General features: G+C 41.4%; 1 protein-coding gene across 2 annotated transcripts in view; it reads left to right on the forward strand.

Moving 5' to 3' along the window:
• The first annotated feature begins 3,854 nt into the window (after positions 1–3,854).
• The window catches only part of LOC130830036 (cyclin-Y-like protein 1), a 41,029-nt gene continuing 23,246 nt past the window's right edge, over positions 3,855–21,637 (forward strand). The window contains exons 1-4 of one of the 2 annotated variants that reach the window (XM_057696910.1): positions 3,855–4,183; positions 12,808–12,882; positions 14,743–14,777; positions 19,754–19,854. In XM_057696910.1, coding sequence (XP_057552893.1) covers positions 3,958–4,183; positions 12,808–12,882; positions 14,743–14,777; positions 19,754–19,854 — 437 coding nt within the window. In that variant the 5' untranslated portion in view covers positions 3,855–3,957. The remainder of the gene's footprint in view (positions 4,184–12,807; positions 12,883–14,742; positions 14,778–19,753; positions 19,855–21,637) is intronic. The other variant, XM_057696911.1, reaches the window with a different exon arrangement.

The raw sequence follows: 21,637 nt of genomic DNA on the forward strand, positions 1-21,637 counted from the left end.
CTTCTCTTATGTTTCCCGCTTAGAGAAGTTCCTTTAGCATTTGTTGTAAGGCTGGTTTGGCGGTGAATGCTCTTAGCTGTTGCTTGTCTGTAAAGCTTTTGATTTCTCCATCGAATCTGAATGAGATCCTTGCTGGGTAGAGTATTCTTGGTTGTAGGTTCCTCCCTGTCATCACTTTAAATATATTGTGCCACTCCCTTCTGGCTTGCAGAGTTTCTGCTGAGAAATCAGCTGTTACCCTTATGGGAGTTCCCTTGTATGTTATTGGTCGTTTTTCCCTTGTTGCTTTGAATAACATTTCTCTGTCTTTAATTTTTGTCAGTTTGACTACTAAATGTCTTCGCATGTTTCTCCTTGGGTTTATCCTGCCTGGGGCTCTCTGCGCTTCCTGGACTTGGGGAGCTATTTCCTTTCCCATGTTAGGGAAGTTTTCAACTATAATCTCTTCCAGTATTTTCTCAGGTCCTTTCTCTCTCTCTTCTCCTTCTGGGACCCCTATAATGCGAATGTTGGCACATTTAACATTGTCTCAGAGGTCTCTTAGGCTGTCTTCAGTTCTTTTCATTCTTTCTTCTTTATTCTTTTCTGCATCAGTGATGATCACCATTCTGTCTTCCAGGTCACTTATTCTTCCTTCTGCCTCCGTTAATCTGCTATTGGTTCCTTCTAGTGTATTTTTCATTTCTGTTATTGTATTGCATATCTCTGTCTGTTTGTTCTTTAATTCTTCCAGGTCTTTGGTAAACTTTTCTTGCAACTTTTTGATCTTTGCATCCAGTCTTTTTTCAAAGTCCTGGATCATCTTCACCATCATTATTCTGAATTCTTTTTCTGGAAGAGTGCCTATCTCCTCTTCATTTAGTTGTTTTTCTGGGGTTTTATCTTGTCCCTTCATCTGGTACAAAGTCTTTTGCCTTTTCATTTTCTGTCTTTCTGTTTCTGTGATTTTCAGTTCCCACAAGATGAAATAGTGCTGATGCTGCTTGATTCTGCTGTCTGCCCTCTTGTGGAGGAAGCTGTCTAGGAGGCTCGTGGGTGCTTCCTGATGGGAGGGACTGATGGTGGGTTGGGATGGGTGGGCAGAGCTCAGTAAAACTTTAATCTGATTTGGTAGGTGGAGCTCAGTGACACTTTAATCTGCTTGTCTGCTAATGGGTGGGGCTGTGTTCCCACCTTGTTTGATGTTTGGCCTGAGGCTAGGCAGCACTGGAGCTTACAGGCTCTTAGATGGGGCTAATGGCAGACTCTGGGAGGGCTCACGCCAATGAGCACTCCCCAGAACCCCTGCTGCCAGTGCCCCTGTCTCCTCTGTGAGCCACAGCTGCCCCCCACCTCTGCAGGCAACCCTCCAACACAACAGATAGGTCTGGTTCAGTCTCCTATGAGGTCAGTGCTCCTTCCCCCTGGGTCCTGGTGAGCACACTTTTTTGTGTGCCCTCCAAAAGTGGAGTCTCCGTTTTCCCCAGTCCTGTGGAGGTCCTGCAATCAAATCCCACTGGCTTTCAAAGTCTGATGCTCTGGGCATTCCTCCTCATTGCTGGACCCCCAGGTTAGGAAGCCTGATGTGGGGCTCAGAACCCCCAGGACTTCTGCAGCATAACTGTTCTCCAGCTTGTCAGTCACCCACCCAGCATTTATGAGATTTGATTTTAATGCGATTGTGCCCCTCCTACCGTCTCATTGCGGCTTCTCCTTTGTCTCTGGATGTGGGGTGCTTTTTTTTGGTGAGTTCCAGTGTCTTTCTGTCGATGGCTGTTCAGCAGTTAGTTGTAATTCCGATGCTCTTGCAAGAGGGAGTGAGCGCACCACCTCCTACTCCACCATCTTGATTCTACTCCTCAGTACGTGTTATTTCTGAAAACATAGGTTGGAATATGACAAAATGGACTTAGCCTAGAGAGGTTTACATCCAACTTTCAACCAGAGAGCTCCATTTCCCTGTTCCAGTTAACAGAACCCAAGAAGATCTTCCTCCCCAAACCTCTTCCTCTTCCTGCACTCTCTATCTAGGAAAAAAATCACTGTGCTCTACCTGGTTCCCTAAGCCAGAACCCCAGCAGCCATTTTTGCCTCTCTTTTCCCTTCTCATTCCATATCTAGTCACCAAGCACTTCTATCCTACCTCCCAAATGACCTCAGATCCTTTCCCTCCTCTCCAGCCTCTGCCACTGCCTTCAGTTTGAACCCTCACTCCAGTCTCAGATGAATATGAAGTCTCTTAATGGGTCTTGTTGGGTCCATCAATTCTCCTTATTGTTCAGAGTGACCTCACCACAAACCACCTGATAGTGGCTCTGTAACTTCACAACATTCAATGCCTCTCGTGTTTCTGGGAAAAAATTCAAGCTCTTTACTCCAGCATCTACTTGGGGTTAGACAGATCTAGGTTTGAACTTCAGGTTCAAGTACTTTGCAGCACTGTGACCCCAGGCAATTGGACTTTCTAAGCCTTTGTTCTCACCTGCCCGAGCTCATTGAATGCAGGATTATTTCAGGCACACAGTGCCTGGCACATAGGAGGGACTAATCCATGTTGAATGAAGGGAAAGTATTTTAAAATCCACATCCAAAAATTGTTCCTCCTTAAAAAGAGAAAATCCTGATACACTCTGCCACTCCCAACCACATCTGACTTCTTTCATGCTCTGATGATCACAATAAGGTGCCTTTAGGGATCCACACAATCAGGGATCAAATCCTGGCCACACCCCTGAGCAATCTTGTGACCTTGGGACCGTAACTTCCTTTCTGTGAAATCTGTACGATGAGGGTTTCTGAGAATTTTGTTCCCGAGGGTTGAACGAGCACCCCACTTGGAACGGGGTCGGGCGCACAGTGTTTGCCAAATGTTAACTATCGTTTTCATCTTCATCAAATCAAGTCCACTTTGTGACTCTCAAGTCAATATGAGAGAATCGTGATTTATGCGTTGCTGTTGGCGAAAGTAGGAAAAGCTGGAAACTCCTGCCATGGAAGAAGGAAACAGGCGAGAAAAAGCGAGCGGCTGAATCCCAGCGTTTCAGAGGTGGGAGGGAGGAGTTCGGCTGCTAATTTACCGATGAGGAAGTGGAGGGGTGACGTGTCCTGGAGTCTCATTCAAGACACAGCCACAGCTCTTTATTGAGAGTAGGACCAGGGCCCCAGGGGTTGCTGTGGTTAAACTGCATGCGGAAACTAACACTCTTTGGAAGGCAAGAGGGGAGGAGCATTTAGTTACAACTGTCAACAATTCGGGTGTAACTAAGTTCGTGGAGCAATACATCAAATGAGGCAGCTGTCAGACCTGGAGAAACCGAGTTGCTAAGGGAACCAGCATGTTTACAAACGGGGCTTTTTGTAGAGCCCACTGACTCAGGACAGGTTCCATTAACAAACCCCTGTGGCGCTTCCCGCAGGATCAGAAAGCTCCCAGAGGCGCACGGTGAATGGACACCAGAGTGCCCAGTGCGCTGCTGGGGGGGGGCGGGGGGGGGGGGCAGGGGCGGGGCATTGTGAGTCATGTGCCTGTGCTCTGCTGGGCGCTTGCAGCGAACTCTAGTTGTGATTGGTCCACCGTAACCAGGTGCCCGAAGGATGCATTCCGGTTGCCAAGGCCCGGCCAGGCGAGCGGCTTTCAGTTCGGAAGGGGTGGTGGAAGGAGGAGGAGCTCCGGCCGAGCTCTCTCCGCTCAGTGGCTGCGAGTCTCAGCGCTTGTCCAGTCCCCACCCCTTTTAAATAAGCCGGTCTGGTCGCTGCCCTCACAGACTAGTTGGCTCCGGGGAGGCGGCGGGGGTGCAGCCGGGGCCAGAGCCCTAACCGGGACAGGCAGGCGAGCGGCGGGCGAGGCCGCGTCTACATGTGCGGCGCTGCCGGTGCCCACCTCGCCATTGTTGGGGTAGGGGGGCGGCTGCTGAGCGCTGCGGAGTCGGGGGAGGAGCCGAGGAGCTGAGGCGGCGGCGGTGAGGAGCGGAGGGGCCCATGGGGAACACGCTGAGCTGTTGCGTGTGCCCCAATGCCAGCCCCAAGTTGGGCTGGCGCAAGGGGTCAGCGGAGCCGGACGATGAGCCTGAGGTCTACGAGGCGGCGGCCGGGGACGCGGTGGCTGTAGCGCTGGCGCCAGCTGCCGTGGAACTCGCCGAGTTGGACTTGGGAGCCGGCGAAGGCCACCACCTGCAGCACAGCAGTGACCGGGAGATGCCCAAAGGTAAGAAGCGGAGGGCGCGCCTTGCTCCTCGCGGGGCCGGCGCTGTCACCTCTCGGGCTTCCCTCTGGCGCCCGCCGCTCGCAGGGTCCCCCGGGAGGGAGCCGCCGCCTAAGGCTTCTTCGTACCCCGAGTTGGCTCTCCCAGGGCTGGGCACCGGGGACGAGGGCTGGCTCTGTCTGGCGTCTCCACCACATATTCTTTCCCCGTCGCGTCTGGCCAGTCTCTTTCCCTCTTCGCTACCCGAATGCCCAATTCTTTCCCCCATTCCCATTTCCCAGCTGGGCCTGAGACCCTCCCATCTGCAGCCCTTCTTGAACTCCATAGGAAAGAAAGTGGTGGGAGGGGGGCTTAAAATAACTGGGAACGGTGTGAAATGTTACTTCCACGACTGCTACTTCCACGACTGCAGAGAATAGGGGTTTTTTTACCCAAAGGAGACCCCCAGGGGAGTTCTGATTACTTTAAAATTCCCACTTTGACACAAATATGTCTTCAGCCCCACAGCCTTAATTAACTGACTTCATGTACATGTTGCCTATTCTAAGGGAGGGGTAGAGTGGTTCCTGAGACTGTTGGTCAAAAGTTTCAAAGGAGAGAAAACAAACTCGATTGTAATTTGTAATATAAAGATTTGGGAGTTAAGATGCCTTTTCCTGCAGGAAAGTGTTTCCATGGCAACCCCCCCTCCCCCCAGTAGAATCGTATTCAACTTGAACTATTTCAGGTAAAAGTTTTGAAGACTAAATGGCTGGGGGGGTGGGCGGATTGTCAGGGAGGAGAGGAGAGAGAGAAGAGAGGAAAAGTTTGATTTTTGCCTCCAGAATTTTGGAAAGGGGTGGCTGTAGGTTAAAAGAAAAAATTCTGGGTAACACAGTGGCAATGTTAAAGCCCCACTGGCCCATTTGTTTCATTTAAATGCCAGAGATTATTTCATAAAGGAAATGTGTCATAGCTCTTGTGTTTAAATTTTAGTTGTCTTTACGTAATTTCTTTAAAAGTTAGACTAATGAAGCCTGTGGATTCATCCATATGATGGACGTGGCTTTGTAAGTGGAAGGTACTCCCTTTTCCGAATAGTCAGATATTGTGAAATAATGAACAAATGATGTGAATTAATTGTAGCTTTAAACACAAATCATATAAGTCCTTGTGAAAACTGCTCTGCTTATTACTGTGAGGTAAGCCTCTAAGTGATTTTAAAAAAGTAGCATGGGATGAGAGGCCAAAATTTAATTCTTTTAAGATTTACAACATCTTTTCATGTGTATTTCACTTGGCGCTTCCATCTACAAATAAGGCCTGTGTATATTTTCCCTGTGTTGCCGATGAAGAAGCCAAGACCTAGAGATCTGAAATGACTGTGTAACACAGCTACTCAACAGAAGAGACAGACTTGGGAGGTGATAGATACACCAAATTCAGTTCTTGGGGTGCTTAAAAAACTGTTTAGAGTGCACCTTATACTTGATAATTTATCCACAAGGTAGGCCTATCTCAACTTTCTCCAGTTTTGATTCTTTCCTTTCAAGTTTATTGTATGCAACTCAGAAGCAACATTTACCTCTCCATCCTGTGTCTGTACATTCATTACAGTGGATATGACGAAAAGTAGAAGTCAGGAAATAGCCTAAATTTACCAGTCAGGTAAACACGTTGATATATTTTAAAGAGTTTGTTCTGGTGACCGCCAGTGGAAGCCGAGAATGCCCTGGACAGAGGGGCATTAGAAGAAGCTGGTAAGCAGGCAGGTAAGGAAGGTACTAAGCATTTAGCATACGACTAAGATATGGAAAGAGTGCTGGAAACTGAGAAATACCTACTTGGCTATAAAACATTTTGGCTTTTCTGCAATGAAGAGTTACTTGGTTACTTAAGACAGAATCATACATAAATGATGCCCTTGTCTTGTTTTTCAGAAACGTTTGAGAAGAACATGATTTGTTCAAGCCGTTTCAAAGCAATAACTCCTAAGAACCTAGGATAGATTTCAGATAGACTCAAAAGAATTTTTTTACTGCCTTGTCTTTTAACAGTGTATCTAATATAACTGATGGTAGTGTCAGTAATAGAAAATAAGATGCTACGGTCTTATTATCTAATTTATTCTTATTCATCAACTTTTCATAGAGCCTTTATGTTCTGACCTTAGGATCTTTGCTAGTTTTCTGGTGAAAGGTGCTGTCTCAAGTGACCCCCTCCTCCCATCCTCCAGAGGAGTGGGTAGGGAAGGAATTGGCAATATGATGTGGAAAAACCTCTGAGCAACAGATCTTTCCTCTTTCCAGTAGCTGTTTTAAACACTTTATTTTTTTTACTTTTTTTGTTGACAATATTAATAAACATTTGATGTAAAAGATTTAGAAAATAAGGAAAAGTCATTCACTCATACTAGAATATCCAGAATTTTTATTAATATTTTGGTGTTGATTCTTCCTGAACCTTTTGTATGCATGTACACATAACATTGTGTTTATTTTACACAAATGAGATTGTTCTTTATGTGCCACTTTGTAACTTTTTGTTATAAAGGAAAGTAATGATGTGAAGCTCCTAGAGGTGTGCTGGCATCTAGAGAGAGCTCCAGGATGCATTTGCATGCAATCGCAAGTAGCTCTACTGCCTGCCTTTTACCAGCTGTTTCCTGTGCCATCGAATGGTTGGGGCATCATTCATTTATCCACCCTTTATGGTTGGGCATCTTTTATCATCCCATTATAATGCTTTATTCTGGGGACACCGAGAAAAACTGATGCGTTGTATTATACTTCCCTATAGAATTCTGATGATACGCATTGTCTTATGACTTCATTAAATTCATAGGGTCGTTTTGTAGTTAAGGTATTTTAACCTTAAGTGTGCTTCTCCCAGATTAAAGTTACCATTGATTTTTCACTAAACATTAGATTTCCTCTTTTAGGTTTTTGTGGTTCTTGGTAACCTCTCTCATGTCTTTGATTCTGAGTAACTCAACTACTACTCTGAGAGATCTAAAATTAATGCTGGTCTTAGGTGACAGACCCATCAAAAGACATTTTGCATTAGAAGAAATCTTAGATGATGTGGGAAAACTGGGAAACGTCAGTGGTTTTGGGTACACTGAAACAGATGAGTACCGGCACCATTCCAGAGGCAGGGCAAACAGTGGTTAAACAAGACGAAACCTGTATTCTAACTCAGGCCCTTCCTTTCTAGCGGTGCGTAGGGGCTGACAACACAAGCATAATATCAGGTAGTGAGACCCTGAGAAGAAAGAAAATGAGGGTCATGGACTGGGGAGGAGGACCGTTTCACATGGGGTGGTTAAAGACAGCTGCTCTCCTTACGTGACCTGTGAGCAGTCCTAAGGGAGGGAGCCATGTGAGGATGCGGGAGAAGGGGCTTCTCTGCAGCTCCGCAGAAGGGAATACGCTTGGTGCACGCAAAGGACCGAAAAACACGAGTGACTGCAGCTAAGTGAAAGAATGTGGGAGGAATGTAGGGGATTGAGACCTTGTATGCCTAGTGGGCCTTGAGGAAAAAAGATGGATTTTAGTCTAATTGTAATGGGAAACCATTGAAGGATTATATGCAGGGGAATGATGTTAATTCCTAAAACAAGGGAGGGAGGTTGGGGAGGGTGGAGGGAGATCAGACCAGCGTCTGTGTGAAGATAGATGGTAATGCAGGCAAGAGTGGAAGGAAGCAAGGAGACCGGTTAGGCTGTTGCTACTGCCTGTGTTCAGGTGAGAGAGCCAAGAGTGGCTTGAACAAAAACTTGATACTAATAATGGCCTAAAATAGGCTGAGTTGAAGAAATTGAGTGAATCTAAAAGTCGGTTAACAACGGTGTGAATGGGACAAGTCACAGAAAAAGAAATACATATGACCTTTAAACATATCCTCACACATAAGAGAAATGCAAAATACAATTACTATAGTTTCTCTCCTGTTGGGAGAAAATGTAAAAACTTGGCACTGCCTTCTTTGGTGAGACTGAAGAAAGTTACATTCATGTATTGCTAGTGGAAGTGTGAAATGGTTCAACCTCATGAAGGGGAAGTTGACACAATCTCATTGAATCCAGAGATCCCACAAAAGGAATTTATAATGAAGCTATATCTCACAAATATGAAACCACATATTCACAAACTTTGGTTGCATTTCTTCAGTAGCACAATATTGGAGATAATTCAAATGTCCAGTAAAGGACTGGTAAAATAAACTGGCACATGCACACCGTGAAGAATTAGGGGGTTCTCCTGCTGTGACTTGATCTCCAGGAGATGTTATAGGAAAAAAGCAAGGAAAGCATATACAGTAATTTCCATGACAGCAGCAGGAGAAATAATATGTATTTGCTTATTTAAGAACAAAAAAACCCGAGGAGTAATTCCTGCTGGTTGTGTGACTGTTCACCCCTTTTCCTTTAGTTGGTAGTCAAAGCACTATTTGCTTAAGACGGTATTTGGGTGGGCATGATGAGTGGACATACACTTTCCTGTGGAATGCTAAATGTTCGCTTTTTGCTTTTGAGTTAATTTGTGAAAGCTTTGTTTTGTCATTTATTGTGCTTTATGTAGTATATGGATTGCTCTTGCATTTCATTTGAAACGTTCTTACCATGCTCTGAGTTAGGGAGTGTAGGAATTCTTCTCTGAGGTATACATTGAGTTGTCTAAGGTGATAAAAATGAGTCTTGAGAGATCAGGACTGTAAATTCCAAATGTACAGCCTAGAGGAACAGAATTTATTTGATGCCATTATGTGAGCTTCTTTGGAATACTGCCTTTTTTCTCACCCCCCTTTTTCTGTTTGTTTTAGTGTGTTAAAGTAATAAAACTTTAGAGTTGAAACAGTTACATTGCATAATGTGAAATGAAATGAAGGTACCTTACAACCCAGAAAGGTTCTTAAAAGTCCAAGCAACTGAGTAAAATGCTCTTTGGAAATATGCAAAGCCAGGTATACTTACCTATATGTCACCTCTCAGTCATGATCACTAACACACTGATTGAGGATTAAAATAAGGCGAGAGTGAGAACCAAGGTAGAGGCAGATACAGAAGCAGCTGGAAACCAGAGTTGGGAAGTTTGGAAGCCAGGATTGTCAGAAGCTGGAAAAGCAGGAGCAAGGCTTGGGCGAGCAGTAGACTGGCAGGTGCAGGAGCCTGCTGTGTGCCCTCTGGTGAGGCAGCCCAGCTCAGGGCTGGCTGGCAGGAACTCCCTGACTGGGGTGGACAGTGTGGACTCAAAGGGATGAAATCATCAGTTTACATGGTAATTGTAAGAGTTGTAATGTTTGTATTATGAGCCATAAAACTAATACACTGTGCAGTATAGGGATGCTAGGGCAGTTGAGTAAACACAGTAAATCTTTAAGGAACCTGGTGCCCAGCAGTTGGCCCAGAAACTGTTTAATTGGAATATATTGAAATCAATATGTTGAAAGTAGTCTTTTTCTGAAATATGGTGCTTCTGTCAGATGATTTCTTGGTCACGTCCCTCTCCCTCTAATATTTTGACAAAGGAAAAATTATTTATTGAGAGTTTGATAGCATAATTTAAACACTTTTAGCCTTCAGGAATGCATATCATTTGTTTTAAATTGCCTATATTTTCACACGTTTAATATCTGCAGTTGAGATGGATCTGAAAACGGATAGAATCTTAGACTGGAGGAGAAGCAGTATTCAGTGTCAATGGTGTTTTGCAGGTTTCCTCTGAGGAATGTTTACATTAAGACCCGAGTTTAATTTTTTTTAATACTTTTTCTACATCGACCTATCATGCTGTCAAATAAGTTACACTTCAAATTGATAATACAAGAGTGATGGGTCTTAAAATGCAATTTAAATCACAACGCCAATCATTAGCTCAGGAATATTTCTTCTGGATTAAACTATTCTTAGAGGTGTCTAAAGAAATAATTTTAGGAAGAATTCACATATAAAATGCACAGTAATTTCCTGAAATCTCTCTAAACTTGTGTGTGGGTGTGTGTGGTGGTGGTTGGGGGGCGGGGATGAGCAGGATGGTGGGTGGTAATGCTTTGCTTACTACGTTGGCAGTCTTACCCTGTGATAGTGAAGAGTAGTAGGTTTCATCATAGTCTCCTTAGGTTCTTGGGAAGACAGTTAATGAGAGTGCAGAAATGGTGTAAGTATGAGTTTACTGTCTAATGGCTTACGTTACACAGTAAAGATGCAACCGTGGGGTGGAGAGCACTTGTTCGAACAGGAAGACCTAAATTGTACACTAATTAGAGCTTTTTTTTTAATGTGTAAGAAAAGCAACTAGAAGTAATGGTTGTGAATTTATGGGTTAAGTTTTAAACAGCATCGTTTTGGCTCAGATTTTTGTTCATGATATTTGTTAAAGGAACGAGCAAGTGACTTTTAGCTTTCCCCACCTTTATTGTGATCATCTGTACTGCTGATGAACCAGGTCTCCTTCAATTGCAGGTTAAAGAAAATCGATCTCAGAACAGCTTACATTTTTAAAAAAAGTACTGACTTGTAAAACCAGAGTTCACAGAGTAAGTTAAGCACTGCTTGACCAGGAGTGAAAGTGATCTCCTTAGAGCCTGTCTCCATTCTGCTTTCCTCTCTTGATGTCTCCTGAAAAGGCTTTCCCCTCGTGATAGCAAGAGGAGTGTCTGGCAGCTCCAGACTCGCTGAGGATCCTGGAGCACAGCTCTGCCTTTGTCTGTTTTCTTGGGAAGTCCCAGGACAGCTGTGATCCGCCAGTCCTTGGTCATGTGCCCATGTTTGAACCCCCTAGGATAGATTAGGGGCGTGCCAGCTTTTTTCTGGTCACTTGGGCTAAGTTTGCTTTGTTCTGCATGTTGTCATTTCTTTTATCCCAGCCTTCTTGATTTCTGTATTTAGATCCATCGTAGCACATCTTGGGGGGGAGGGGGCAGGGGGTGGGGGTGTTGCTAAAACTTGCTTCTGTTTGATTCTGGCCCTTACTTTTCCTGGTCTGCCATTGAAAATTGTTAAGTTTTACCATGCCATAGACACTGATAAAATAATTTGGCTACTTTGCAAACATTTCTGCTCATGTTTTAGATTCAAATGTAGTCTATTTACTTTCTTTTTGGTACAGGTAAGTAGTCATGAATCCTTTCAGAAGCCTTAGGTTAGAGGCAGCTGTGAAAGTCTCTGCCTGTCACTTTGTGGACAACTGAAATTTATTTTCCCATTGTCTCAGTTTTCAAATATGTAGGGGAAAAAACTTTAAAATAATTTAATGGGTCTTTTACATAAAAATGTTGAATGAATTATTTTCTCGAAAAGCAGCTTACTAAACTTCAAATTCAGTGAAGGAATTTTTCCTGAAGAACAAAGCAGTTGGTTTAGCTGTAAATTTCTAATGCTGGCAGTAACATTAAAATGGATGGCTCAGATTCCTGCTAAACTGGGAAGTCCCAAATTTCTGTTCGTGCCAAATTCTTTTTTGGGGGAAATGGGATTCTAGGTAAACAAATTTGTGAAATACTGGGGTTAGACAGAATTCACTACTAGACTGCTTAGTTTTTAATATATCAGCGTGTATTCTTTTGATTCTCTGAGAGTCGGGGATATAGTGTATTTCACTTTGACCACCAAATCCCTCTGTAAAAAATAAAAGTTATTATGTGGTTTGGGAAATATTGCCTTAACCATTACTCTTTCTCTGAATCTTGGTCCAGTTTCTTAAAAGATGGGTTAAGTGGTTTGAGATGGACTTTGCTGAGGAAATGTCGTAGGGCTTTTATATTTATTTGTTTGTTTGAAACCATAAGCTTACGATCCTGTGTGGTGGCTGGCACTTGTTTTGTATTTCTGCCTAAATAGAAGACTATCCCGCCTTGGTGCAAGGTGGACTGCAGGCAGACCCACCTTTTTACGTAGGTATGGCTGAAATTTTTTCCAAGTAGCCTTATGATCTGCTCCAGAAAGTACTCTTCTTGAAGCCCCAAATTAATCATGCGGCATGGAATGAAGAAGTGAGAGTTTAGCTTTGGAAATAGAGGGCAAAGTTAAAAATCACTATCATGGAAGTGTTCCTGTAGATTAGAACATTGAACTTTTATGTAGTCCTCTTCAGTCTGCCATGATGAATAGCCCCCACGTAAACCACAGCCACCTAAATGAGTTCATTTGTTGAATGGTGTTAGAATTAGCCATTTGATTGTCTGAAGACCATTTGCCAAAAGCAACTCGCTATTTTTTGGCATATTTGATATGTTGAGCTGGTATCTGACAATAGTTGGCCACAGCATAGTTTGCTTCTTGAGACTGTTCCTGGAATGTGCTAGTAATATCATCTTAAAAGGAGGGTGACTGAATTTTTAATTGATAAGTAGGAGGGGAGTCACATATATGATTCATCTAAAAGTAGCATCGATTATTTAGGTGCAAGTTAAGAAAAGTGTAAGTCATAGCCATGGTTTTATTCCACCTGTATGGAGAGTTTCTACAATTTTTCTGTTTCCCAACAGAATTTTTATATCGTTGGCTTTAACTAAAAGTGCCTTTTTGTCATTACTAAAAGCTCTTCTCAAGACTATTAAAAGTGATTGAAATCAGTGTGTAGCTATTTTAAAAATCATGTATTTTTCTACTCAACTGAATTATCACACCTTTTTCTCTTCCTACACAGATTTTGCTTTGGAAACAAACCCTTCTGACCAGCCAAGGGCAAGCACAATTTTCCGAAGCAAATCTCAAACGGATGGTAAGACACTGGTTTTTTTCCCCTGAGCAAAAGATTGAAAACGGTTTTTGTTTTGTATTATGGGAAGGATTTAGAAGAACTCTTACGATGGTTTAAATGTTTCATTTTTTTTCATGTATTCACTCATCTTATTTTAATATATGATGATTCAGTGTCCTTTAGTTGTCACTGTTTTAGTGAGGAGAACACTTAAACCATCTGTCGATACATTTTGCCACTTCTTTATCAACATCGCCAACTGGCCCCATGATTTAGATGTGGTCTGTTTCTCCATGATACTTTGTTCTTTCCCCCTTGCTCCAAAGAGCACACGTGTTAAAGATGAGTGATAGGGTTTAGGTCAGAGTTAGGTTTTCATTTGATCAAATCCAAAACATCAGTTGTTATACATGGGAATTGAGTCTTGTGATTTTGGCTCTGTTTTACAGAGTGCTCACCCAGATGAGCGTATCTCACATCCAGATTTATGCTACGCAGAACTTTGAAGCTATTCAAAACTTTCTCATCCTAATGTAGTGCTGTGCCAGGGTAATCAGAGCAACATGCCTTATGGGGTTTCACAGAAGATTATCCTCAGCATGTGAAACTCATGTAAATTTCCTGTGTCATGCTTGTTTTAAGAGGAGAATCAGAACTGTAGAATTTTTGGCATTCCTGCTTGCCTTCCTTAATGTTATGTTAAATCCTAGTTTATTTGCCAAAAAGCCATCCATGACCAACTTTTTCAGTTGATGACCAGAGCAGAAATACAAGTGAACCTTCCATAACATTTGAAGTGATGCAGCACCGTAAAAAATGGCGTTTTCTTTGTTTCCCCATTAGATGGCTGGTTTTTAGGAAAGGGTATAACTCAGGAACAGCCAGGTGGAAGAGATGCAGAGGGCCAGGCACAGGGACAGGGCGCAGAGCTTTCATGCCATCTCCGAGGGCACCACATGTTCACCAGCTTGGAAGCTCCTAGGGTTTTTAACTTGGCATTTTTCCAGTGTGTGTACTTTGTCTTGAGACAATCATTTCTGGTTAGGATTGCTCTATTTCTCAGTTTCTTCCAGAGCCATGAGCTGCTCACATGTAGAGAGACTGTGGAGACAGTAAAAGAAAAGTGGCCCCGTGCCCATCTCTCTCTTCAGTCTTAAAGAATTTGTGCCTGTAATGCCCATCCTGAGTTAAAGGGGGTGGTGTGGGAAAGAGTGTGGCCCAAGACCCTCTTTGACCTTTTATTCTCCTGGCCTTTGTTGGAGCAAAACAGTTTTGTGTGCTGTAGATAATGTTCAGTTAGGTTAGCACACTCATTTTAAAATTTAAATTTAAGATAGGTTACTTTCCAGTTGTGTAAAGACCCATGTATTTTTTCAGTAAGGTATTTGAGTAGGTTACCAATAAGTGATTCAGGATGCTTCCAGGGATACTAGTGCATTTAGAGATGAGTGCCTGGCCAACTGGTTCTTCGAGTTGTCATCTGTTAGATGCTGGTAATTAAAGTAAGCTGTGTGTAAATGTAGAATTAGAATATACTACTGAATAGTAGTCCAGCTGTGCAGCAGAGTAAATTTTTGCATTAGCTACATTTCTCACCTGGCCTAATTTGCTTTGTTCTTTTCCTTTGTAAATGGAGAGTCTTTGGTTTGTCCCTAATACAGAATATCTGTTAGGTCAAAAAGTAAAACTAAGTTTTTAGATTTTATTTATAGCACTCATCTTGCTGGGTGATTTAAATTATATATTCTGTTGGAAATTATTTTAGAAAATAAAATGGAATTTTATCTCATTATGTTATTGGTAATCTGTCAGATAGTGACAGCTTTTATTTTTCTGTGGCATTTGTATCAGAATTCATCAGTTAATTTTTTTTATTCTTAGTGCGAGAAAAGGGGAAGAGCAACCATCTAAACCATGTAAGTAAACAGTTGCAAAGTGAAGAAATTAATGGTTTGAATTAAAAATGTCTGCCACGAATCCTGAAAAATATGATGGATCCAATGCTATTAGCGTGGACCTCTTTTTTGTAGATTTTCTAGCTCTCTTTTCCTAATTATCCAATGTATGCAGGAAAGTCTTTGACTTAGTAGTGCCCATTTTTTAAGGATTCTGACATTCAAGTTAAATTTCAGTAATATGGTTGTGGTATAAAGATCTGCCTTAAATTCTTTTGCCTTAATCTTTTGATCTTATTTTTTTAACCAAAGTAATAAACGTGTAATAGGTAAGTTAATTTTTAGCACTGTCCATTAACCTCTTGTCATAGCAGGTGAAAGCTTAGCTTCCTCACTCCACCATGACCTTATTTCCCTCCCTCTGTTCCTTCAACATGTATCAGTTTTTATGAAATCAGAATCAATGTTTACATTATTAAGACTGTGAATATTATGTATTGCTGAACCATATAGTTCTATGACTGTGCCTCCTCCTTGTACACCATTCTTTTTCTTAAGTATTAATGACATTTGAGCACTTCTGCACTTCTCCAGGATACTCCAGTCCCCCTCTTCCTAGCCAATGTGATCTCATACAGCTCCCTGGCCAGTCTCCCTGCTTTGACATCCTTCATTTCTTCCGTGGAATTAATTTCCTGACTATATTCACTTGCCTGTTTTCTAACAGCTGTTTTTTTCCCCAAATGTTGTAACATTTGTCACATGCCTATCAAAAGTATTTTCCATCTGCTAAGCCACATCTGTTCCATTTTTTCCTTGGAGACGCTCTTCTCCAACCTTTTGTCTTCCTACTCCCATATAGACTAGTTTTCCCCGGCTCTGTGTCTCTTTTCCTGGGATATCTGTGAGAAGTCATCTGGGATCTTACATAACTGCTCTCTTGTGTTGGGTGCCTGATGTCCTAGATTCTATGTTTCCCTCTGTCTTGTTATACTCCCTTGTTTACTGGACACATTTTTCTGGGGAAAGGGCACATGAGCAGAAATTTTATAGAGATCTAGCCTCTCTGAAACTCCTGTTTGATAAAGTATAGAATTCTAGGTTGAAACTAATTTTTGCAGTTCTAAAGACATTTCCCTCTTCTTCTCATTGACAGTGTTGCTCTTAAGTCTGTCAACATATGATACGTTGTACATTACCGGTTTTAGTCATTTTCCCCCATCCCTTCCTTCTCTGGAACCTTTTAGTACCTTCTCTCCCTGGGATTTTGAAATTTCATAATATGGTTTGGTATAGACCTTTTTTGTGTGTTTCTTTGATATTTTCTGGGTTTTTTTTTTTTTCCTGGATTCCTATTATTCAGATGTTGGAAGTCCTAGAGCAGTATTCCTGTACAGATCTCTAATTAATTTCTTTCCCCTTCTGTTTTGCATTTTGTCTTTTTGTCCCACTTACTGGAGATTTCCTTGACTATACTCTAATCCTATCGAATATATTGTTTTGTCTACCTTATTTTTATAGAGTTCTTACATCCTGTCATTCTTTTTTTTTTTCACTGATGCAATTTCTCGTCTTTCTGTGGATGTTTAAGATATTTTTTTAAAGTTTTCACTTACTTCTGAATTTTATCACTCTCATCAATTCCTTCTCCCTGTTTTGATCTCTTCCTTGTTGGGGCCTTCCCTCAAACGTGTGGTGGGCCCTGACTGTCTGTTAAGACCTAACTGGAAGCATCACTGGAAGGATTTGGGGGACCACGCCTCTGAATTGTGAGCCTGCTTTGGTTTCTGGAAGGCAGATTGACTTTCTTGTTCCTGTCGCAGTCATTCTCTGTAGGTACCAAGGTTGTGCTTCCTCTCTCCTGCCATGTCAGTTACCACTGCTTTATGTAGCCTTTTCATCTTTCAAATGTTAAAAATCATCTGCTGTCTTTATCCTGTCTTATGTATAGCCTTTATAGCATTTTTTAAAAATGCCTTTAATTCTAATGAGATGATATCTCTGAAGGAAGGGGAAGAGGAAATAGATTTGTGGTCAGTCCACTCAAACTTAGATTTATACTTTGAATATAGGTTCTACGTTTACAGTTTTAATTCAATATAATGATATTAATTCAGACAATATGTTTGATTATACCTTAATTAAAATATTGTACTTTTCTGCTAAGGCCTTTATTAAGAACTTAATTCAAATCACTCACCATACCGTATTGTTCATTAATGTGCAACATAGATGGAATATTATGCGTGAAGTATTACAAATTTTTAAGTTAAAGTCATTGATTCTTAATAAACATATCCAAAACTTGTGAAAAGGGGGAGGACAAAAGTGACCTTTAGCTTTATTTTTTTAATGGGTTGAAGTCAGAGGCATTAGGCACAGTGAGAAGAGTCTCTGGGTGGGGGCAGGATTTCAGCAGTTTTGGGGGTTGTCACTAGCCTTCTAGGTATGATTATTTTTTCATCTTTGCCATTAAACCTGAAGTCTACTAAGCAACCCTTTCCCCTTGTAAAGATTGTAAAACTCCATGTATTCTGTCCTGAGTGAAGATAAATACTGTTCTTCAGCAACCAGTTGAAATAATACCTATGAACATTAAACTGTCAGTAGCTGTTGGATTTTTTTTTTTTTTTTGGATTTGAATTTTATATCCTTATGTGTGTCCGTGTAGTTTATTGAGGTTTTGAGCCAGCAGTGGTAAGGCTCTAATCATAAAGGACAGTTATCTTAAATTTTCAAGCAAGATGAGAGGAAAGTAACCTGCTGGCAGGTAATATATCCAGGCTTTGCTCAGGCTTTAATTCTGCCATCCTTCAGTGAATACTCGATGCTAAAAAGTTGGAATAGCTTTGGGAGTAGGCCTGCGGAAGTGTTTCTTTGGTAGGATCGAGCCAGTAGACTGTAAGTTGCTGATACGTTAAAGGAGCCCCCATAGGGCCGTAAGACCACAACAGAAAAAAGAAAATTTTAATAGAGGAAAACAGGGTAACTATCACCCAAAGCTCTACCAACTAGTCTCTAGTAAGGAAATAGCATTTCCTTACTATTTTTATTCTCCTCATATACAGAGTTTTGGTCAGAATTGACTTTTACTATGTGAGTGTATGTCATATTCTACCCTAATAGCAATGACCTTAAAAGATAACCTGCTTCATTTAGAAGAAAAGTATTTGAATGAATGAATTTTCATTTTTCATGCTGTATCTGTTTTTTGAGGTTCTAAAATTACACATTAACCAAATAGCTTAAGGACCATATCAGAGTTTGAGTTTGAAACATTTCTCGTTTGAAGGATAAATTAGTCCTCCAAATAGTGATACTTTTCAAATAGGTTCCATCTAGAACTTTTTGTTAATAAGGAATAAGTGGCTTTGCCATAAAACATCTGAAACAAGCAAAATGGTGTTTTCTATACCATTTGTATATTTCTGATTATTGGCTGCTGGCAATGTTTATTTAAATGCTGTGTATTTTAAAAAGCATCAAGTAGATTTTCTCCCTTCCTCACCTTTCGTGTATTTGTGGAAGACACTGATGGGAGAGCGAGACAGCATGATGAAAACTATTTTATATTAATAGGAGGCAGGAAGGCTTATCTGAATGAGTAAACAAACAGAAACCAAAAACAAAACCAAGCATTACAATTGTTTGTATTCTGTGATGTTAAAGAATGCTGCTATTACTTTCAACTGCTGATAGTGAGCGGGATTTGGTTAGTGGCCTTACTTTAAGAAAGAGCATTGTCCTAACATCATTGAGGCTATTTTAGTATTTGACTATTGCTGCATTCTTGGGCTCTTCACAAATAAATGGATACTTCTAAAGTGTTTGAAAGATAGTTTATTCTCTAGAGGGTCTCAGAAAGTTCCTTGTCACCTATTCAATACCACTGCAGATAAATTCTCACGAATTTGTATCTTTAGTAAGATTTACCTTCTAGTTGTAAGTGATCTTAAAAAATTTCTCAAGCACTTGTGGAATCCTAATTTGTCCCACATTCTGTGCTCAGCAGCTGGAGGTAGGAGAAGAATCTTCCCTAACCTGGAGCAGCTTGCTTACTTATGAGGGCGATACCATGCAAGCAGTTGAGCCCATGTAACAGTTGGTAAATTAGATGTGTTGAGTGTACAGAATGGGAGAAGTTTTGTGGTGTGGCTGCTGGCAGATACATGCTGGAGGTAGATGGGGTCAGGCTTGCTGGGACAAGGAGGGAAAAAAAAGGCGTTGCAGGCAGAGAGCAGAATGCGTGAGGCAGGAAAGTGTCATGAGGAGTGTCAAATATGTAGAAAAGAATTGATGAAATTTTGAAATGAATGGAAAGTATTCTCTGAGGTTCTCAATTGAGTAATGTGGTGGCAGTCTTACTTAAACATGAAGTGAGAAGTTAAACTCTCAGAGTTGTTTTATCTGTTTTTTGGATGTGAGAGAATCTTCAAGCAGTACCTTTTTGTCCTCCAGATAAGGAAATTGAGGCCCAGAGAGACTTCCGGCCCCGAGCTTGTTAGAGATAGAGCACCCCTGGCATGCCCAGCCTCTGATTCACCAACGTTTGTTTCGTCACTGTCTCATTATTGGCATTCATTTACTGCCGTGAAATGCTCTTGCATTGATACTACATAAAGCATTACATTTTATTGTAGTAAAGGAGTAGAAATAGAAAATCTCAGCTGCATTTCTTTGCTTAAGGAAAAAACACTGAAATCTTATTCTAAACTTTTTACATTATTATAAAGGTAATTTATAATAGGTGCTTGCCAGGTTGGATTGTAGGTACTATACCAAGGGCAGCATTTTATAAACCATTTCTCCAATCTCATCTGTGGAAGTTAGAGTGTAGAGGTTTCCCATAGAGCTTCACAGGATATCACACTCACACAGTTCATGGAGTGTAAGAAAAATCTTAATGCTTTATCGTTTGACATCTTAAGCGAGGAAAAAACACCCTTTTATAGGTTTAACTTACTGTGACATTTTCTTCTACTTCCCTTCCCCTTCAGGTATCTCCAGGGCAGCTTACTAAAAAGTATAGCTCATGCTCAACAATGTTTCTAGATGACAGCACAGTCAGCCAGCCTAATCTTACAACCACAATAAAATGGTGAGTACAACTAGGTTGCCAAGGGCTGAGTGACAGAGACCCCCTCATTGCTAAAAGCACCGGAGCCATACGCAATTTCATTCATTTGAATTGTCCTTTTCAGTGATCAGGTTAAGAAACTGGTGTCAACTATATATTGATTTCAGGGACCTAACTATGGATTTTCAGTTTCCATTTTAATCTTAGAGTGCATGATAGAAGGGAAAGCCAGAGAGCAAATACGAAATCCCAGGAAAAGTATAAATCTTTATTTGATGCATTTCTGTTGTTTTGGTTTTTTTTTTCAGACTCTTTATTGGAATATATTTGCTTTACACTCTTGTACCAGTCTTTGAGGTACACCAAAGTGAATCAGCTGCATCTACACATATATCCCCACATCCCCTCCCTCCCGCAACTCCCCCCCACCCTCCCCATCCCGGCCTTCCAAGGCATCTCCCATCAAGTTGATCTCCTTTTGTTATACAGCAACTTCCCACTAGCTATCTATTTTACAGCTGGTAGTGTAAATATATCTATGCTACTCTCTCACCTCGTCCCAGCTTCCCCTTCACCCCTTACCCCACCCCCGTGTCCTCAAGTCCATTCTCTACTTCTGTATGTCCACTCTTGCCTGTCACTGGGTTCATCAGTACCATTTCTTCAGATTCCATGTATATGTGTTCGCATACAGTATTTGTTTTTCTCTTTCTGGCTTACTTCACTCTGTATGACAGACTCTAGGTCTATCCACCTCATGACATATAGTTCCATTTCATTCCTTTTTATGGCTGAGTAATATTCCATTGTATATGTGTGCCACACTTCTTTATCCATTCATCTGTTGATGGGCATTTAGGTTGTTTCCATGTCCTGGCTATTGTAAATAGTGCTGCAATGAACATTATGGGACATGTTTCTTTATGGATCATGGTTTTCTCTGGGGTATATGCCCAGGAGTGGGATTACTGGGCCATATAGTAGTTCTATTTTTAGTTTTTTAAGGAACTTCCAAACTGTTTTCCAGAGTGGCTGTACCAGCTTACATTCCCACCAACAGTGCAGGAGAGTTCCGTTTTTTCCACACCCTCTCCAACATTTATTGTCTCTAGATTTTGTGATGATGGCCATTCTGACCGGTGTGAGGTGATACCTCATTGTGGCTTTCACCTGCATTTCTCGAATGATTAGTGATGTTGAGCATCTTTTCATGTGTTTGTTGGCCTTCTGTATGTCTTCTTTGGTGAAATGTCTATTTAGGTCTTCCGCCCATTTGTGGATTGGGCTATTTGCTTTTTTGGTATTCAGCTGCATGAGCTGCTTGTATATTTTGGAGATTAATCCTTTGTCCATTGCTTGGTTGGCAAGTATTTTCTCCCATTCTGAGGGTTGTCTTCTTGTCTTGTTTATGGTTTCTTTTGCTGTGCAAAAGCTTTTAAGTTTCATGAGGTCCCATTTGTTGATTCTTGATTTTATTTCCATGATTGATTCTAGGAGGGGGGTCAAAAAAGATCTTGCTTTGATGGATGTCATAGAGTGTTCTGCCTATGTTTTCCTCTAAGAGTTTTATGCTGTCTGGCTTTACATGTAGGTCTTTAATCCATTTTGAGTTTCTTTTTGTGTATGGTGTTAGGAAGTGTTCTAATGTCATTCTTTTACATGTAGCTGTCCAAATTTCCCAGCACCACTTACTGAGGAGGCTGTCTTTTTTCCATTGTATTTTCTTACCTCCTTTGTCAAAGATAAGCTGCCCATATGTGCTTGGGTTTATCTCTGAGTTCTCTATTCTTTTCCATTGATCTTC

Source organism: Hippopotamus amphibius, chromosome 10 (assembly GCF_030028045.1).
Source record: "Hippopotamus amphibius kiboko isolate mHipAmp2 chromosome 10, mHipAmp2.hap2, whole genome shotgun sequence".
NCBI classification, from domain to species: Eukaryota; Metazoa; Chordata; class Mammalia; order Artiodactyla; family Hippopotamidae; genus Hippopotamus; species Hippopotamus amphibius.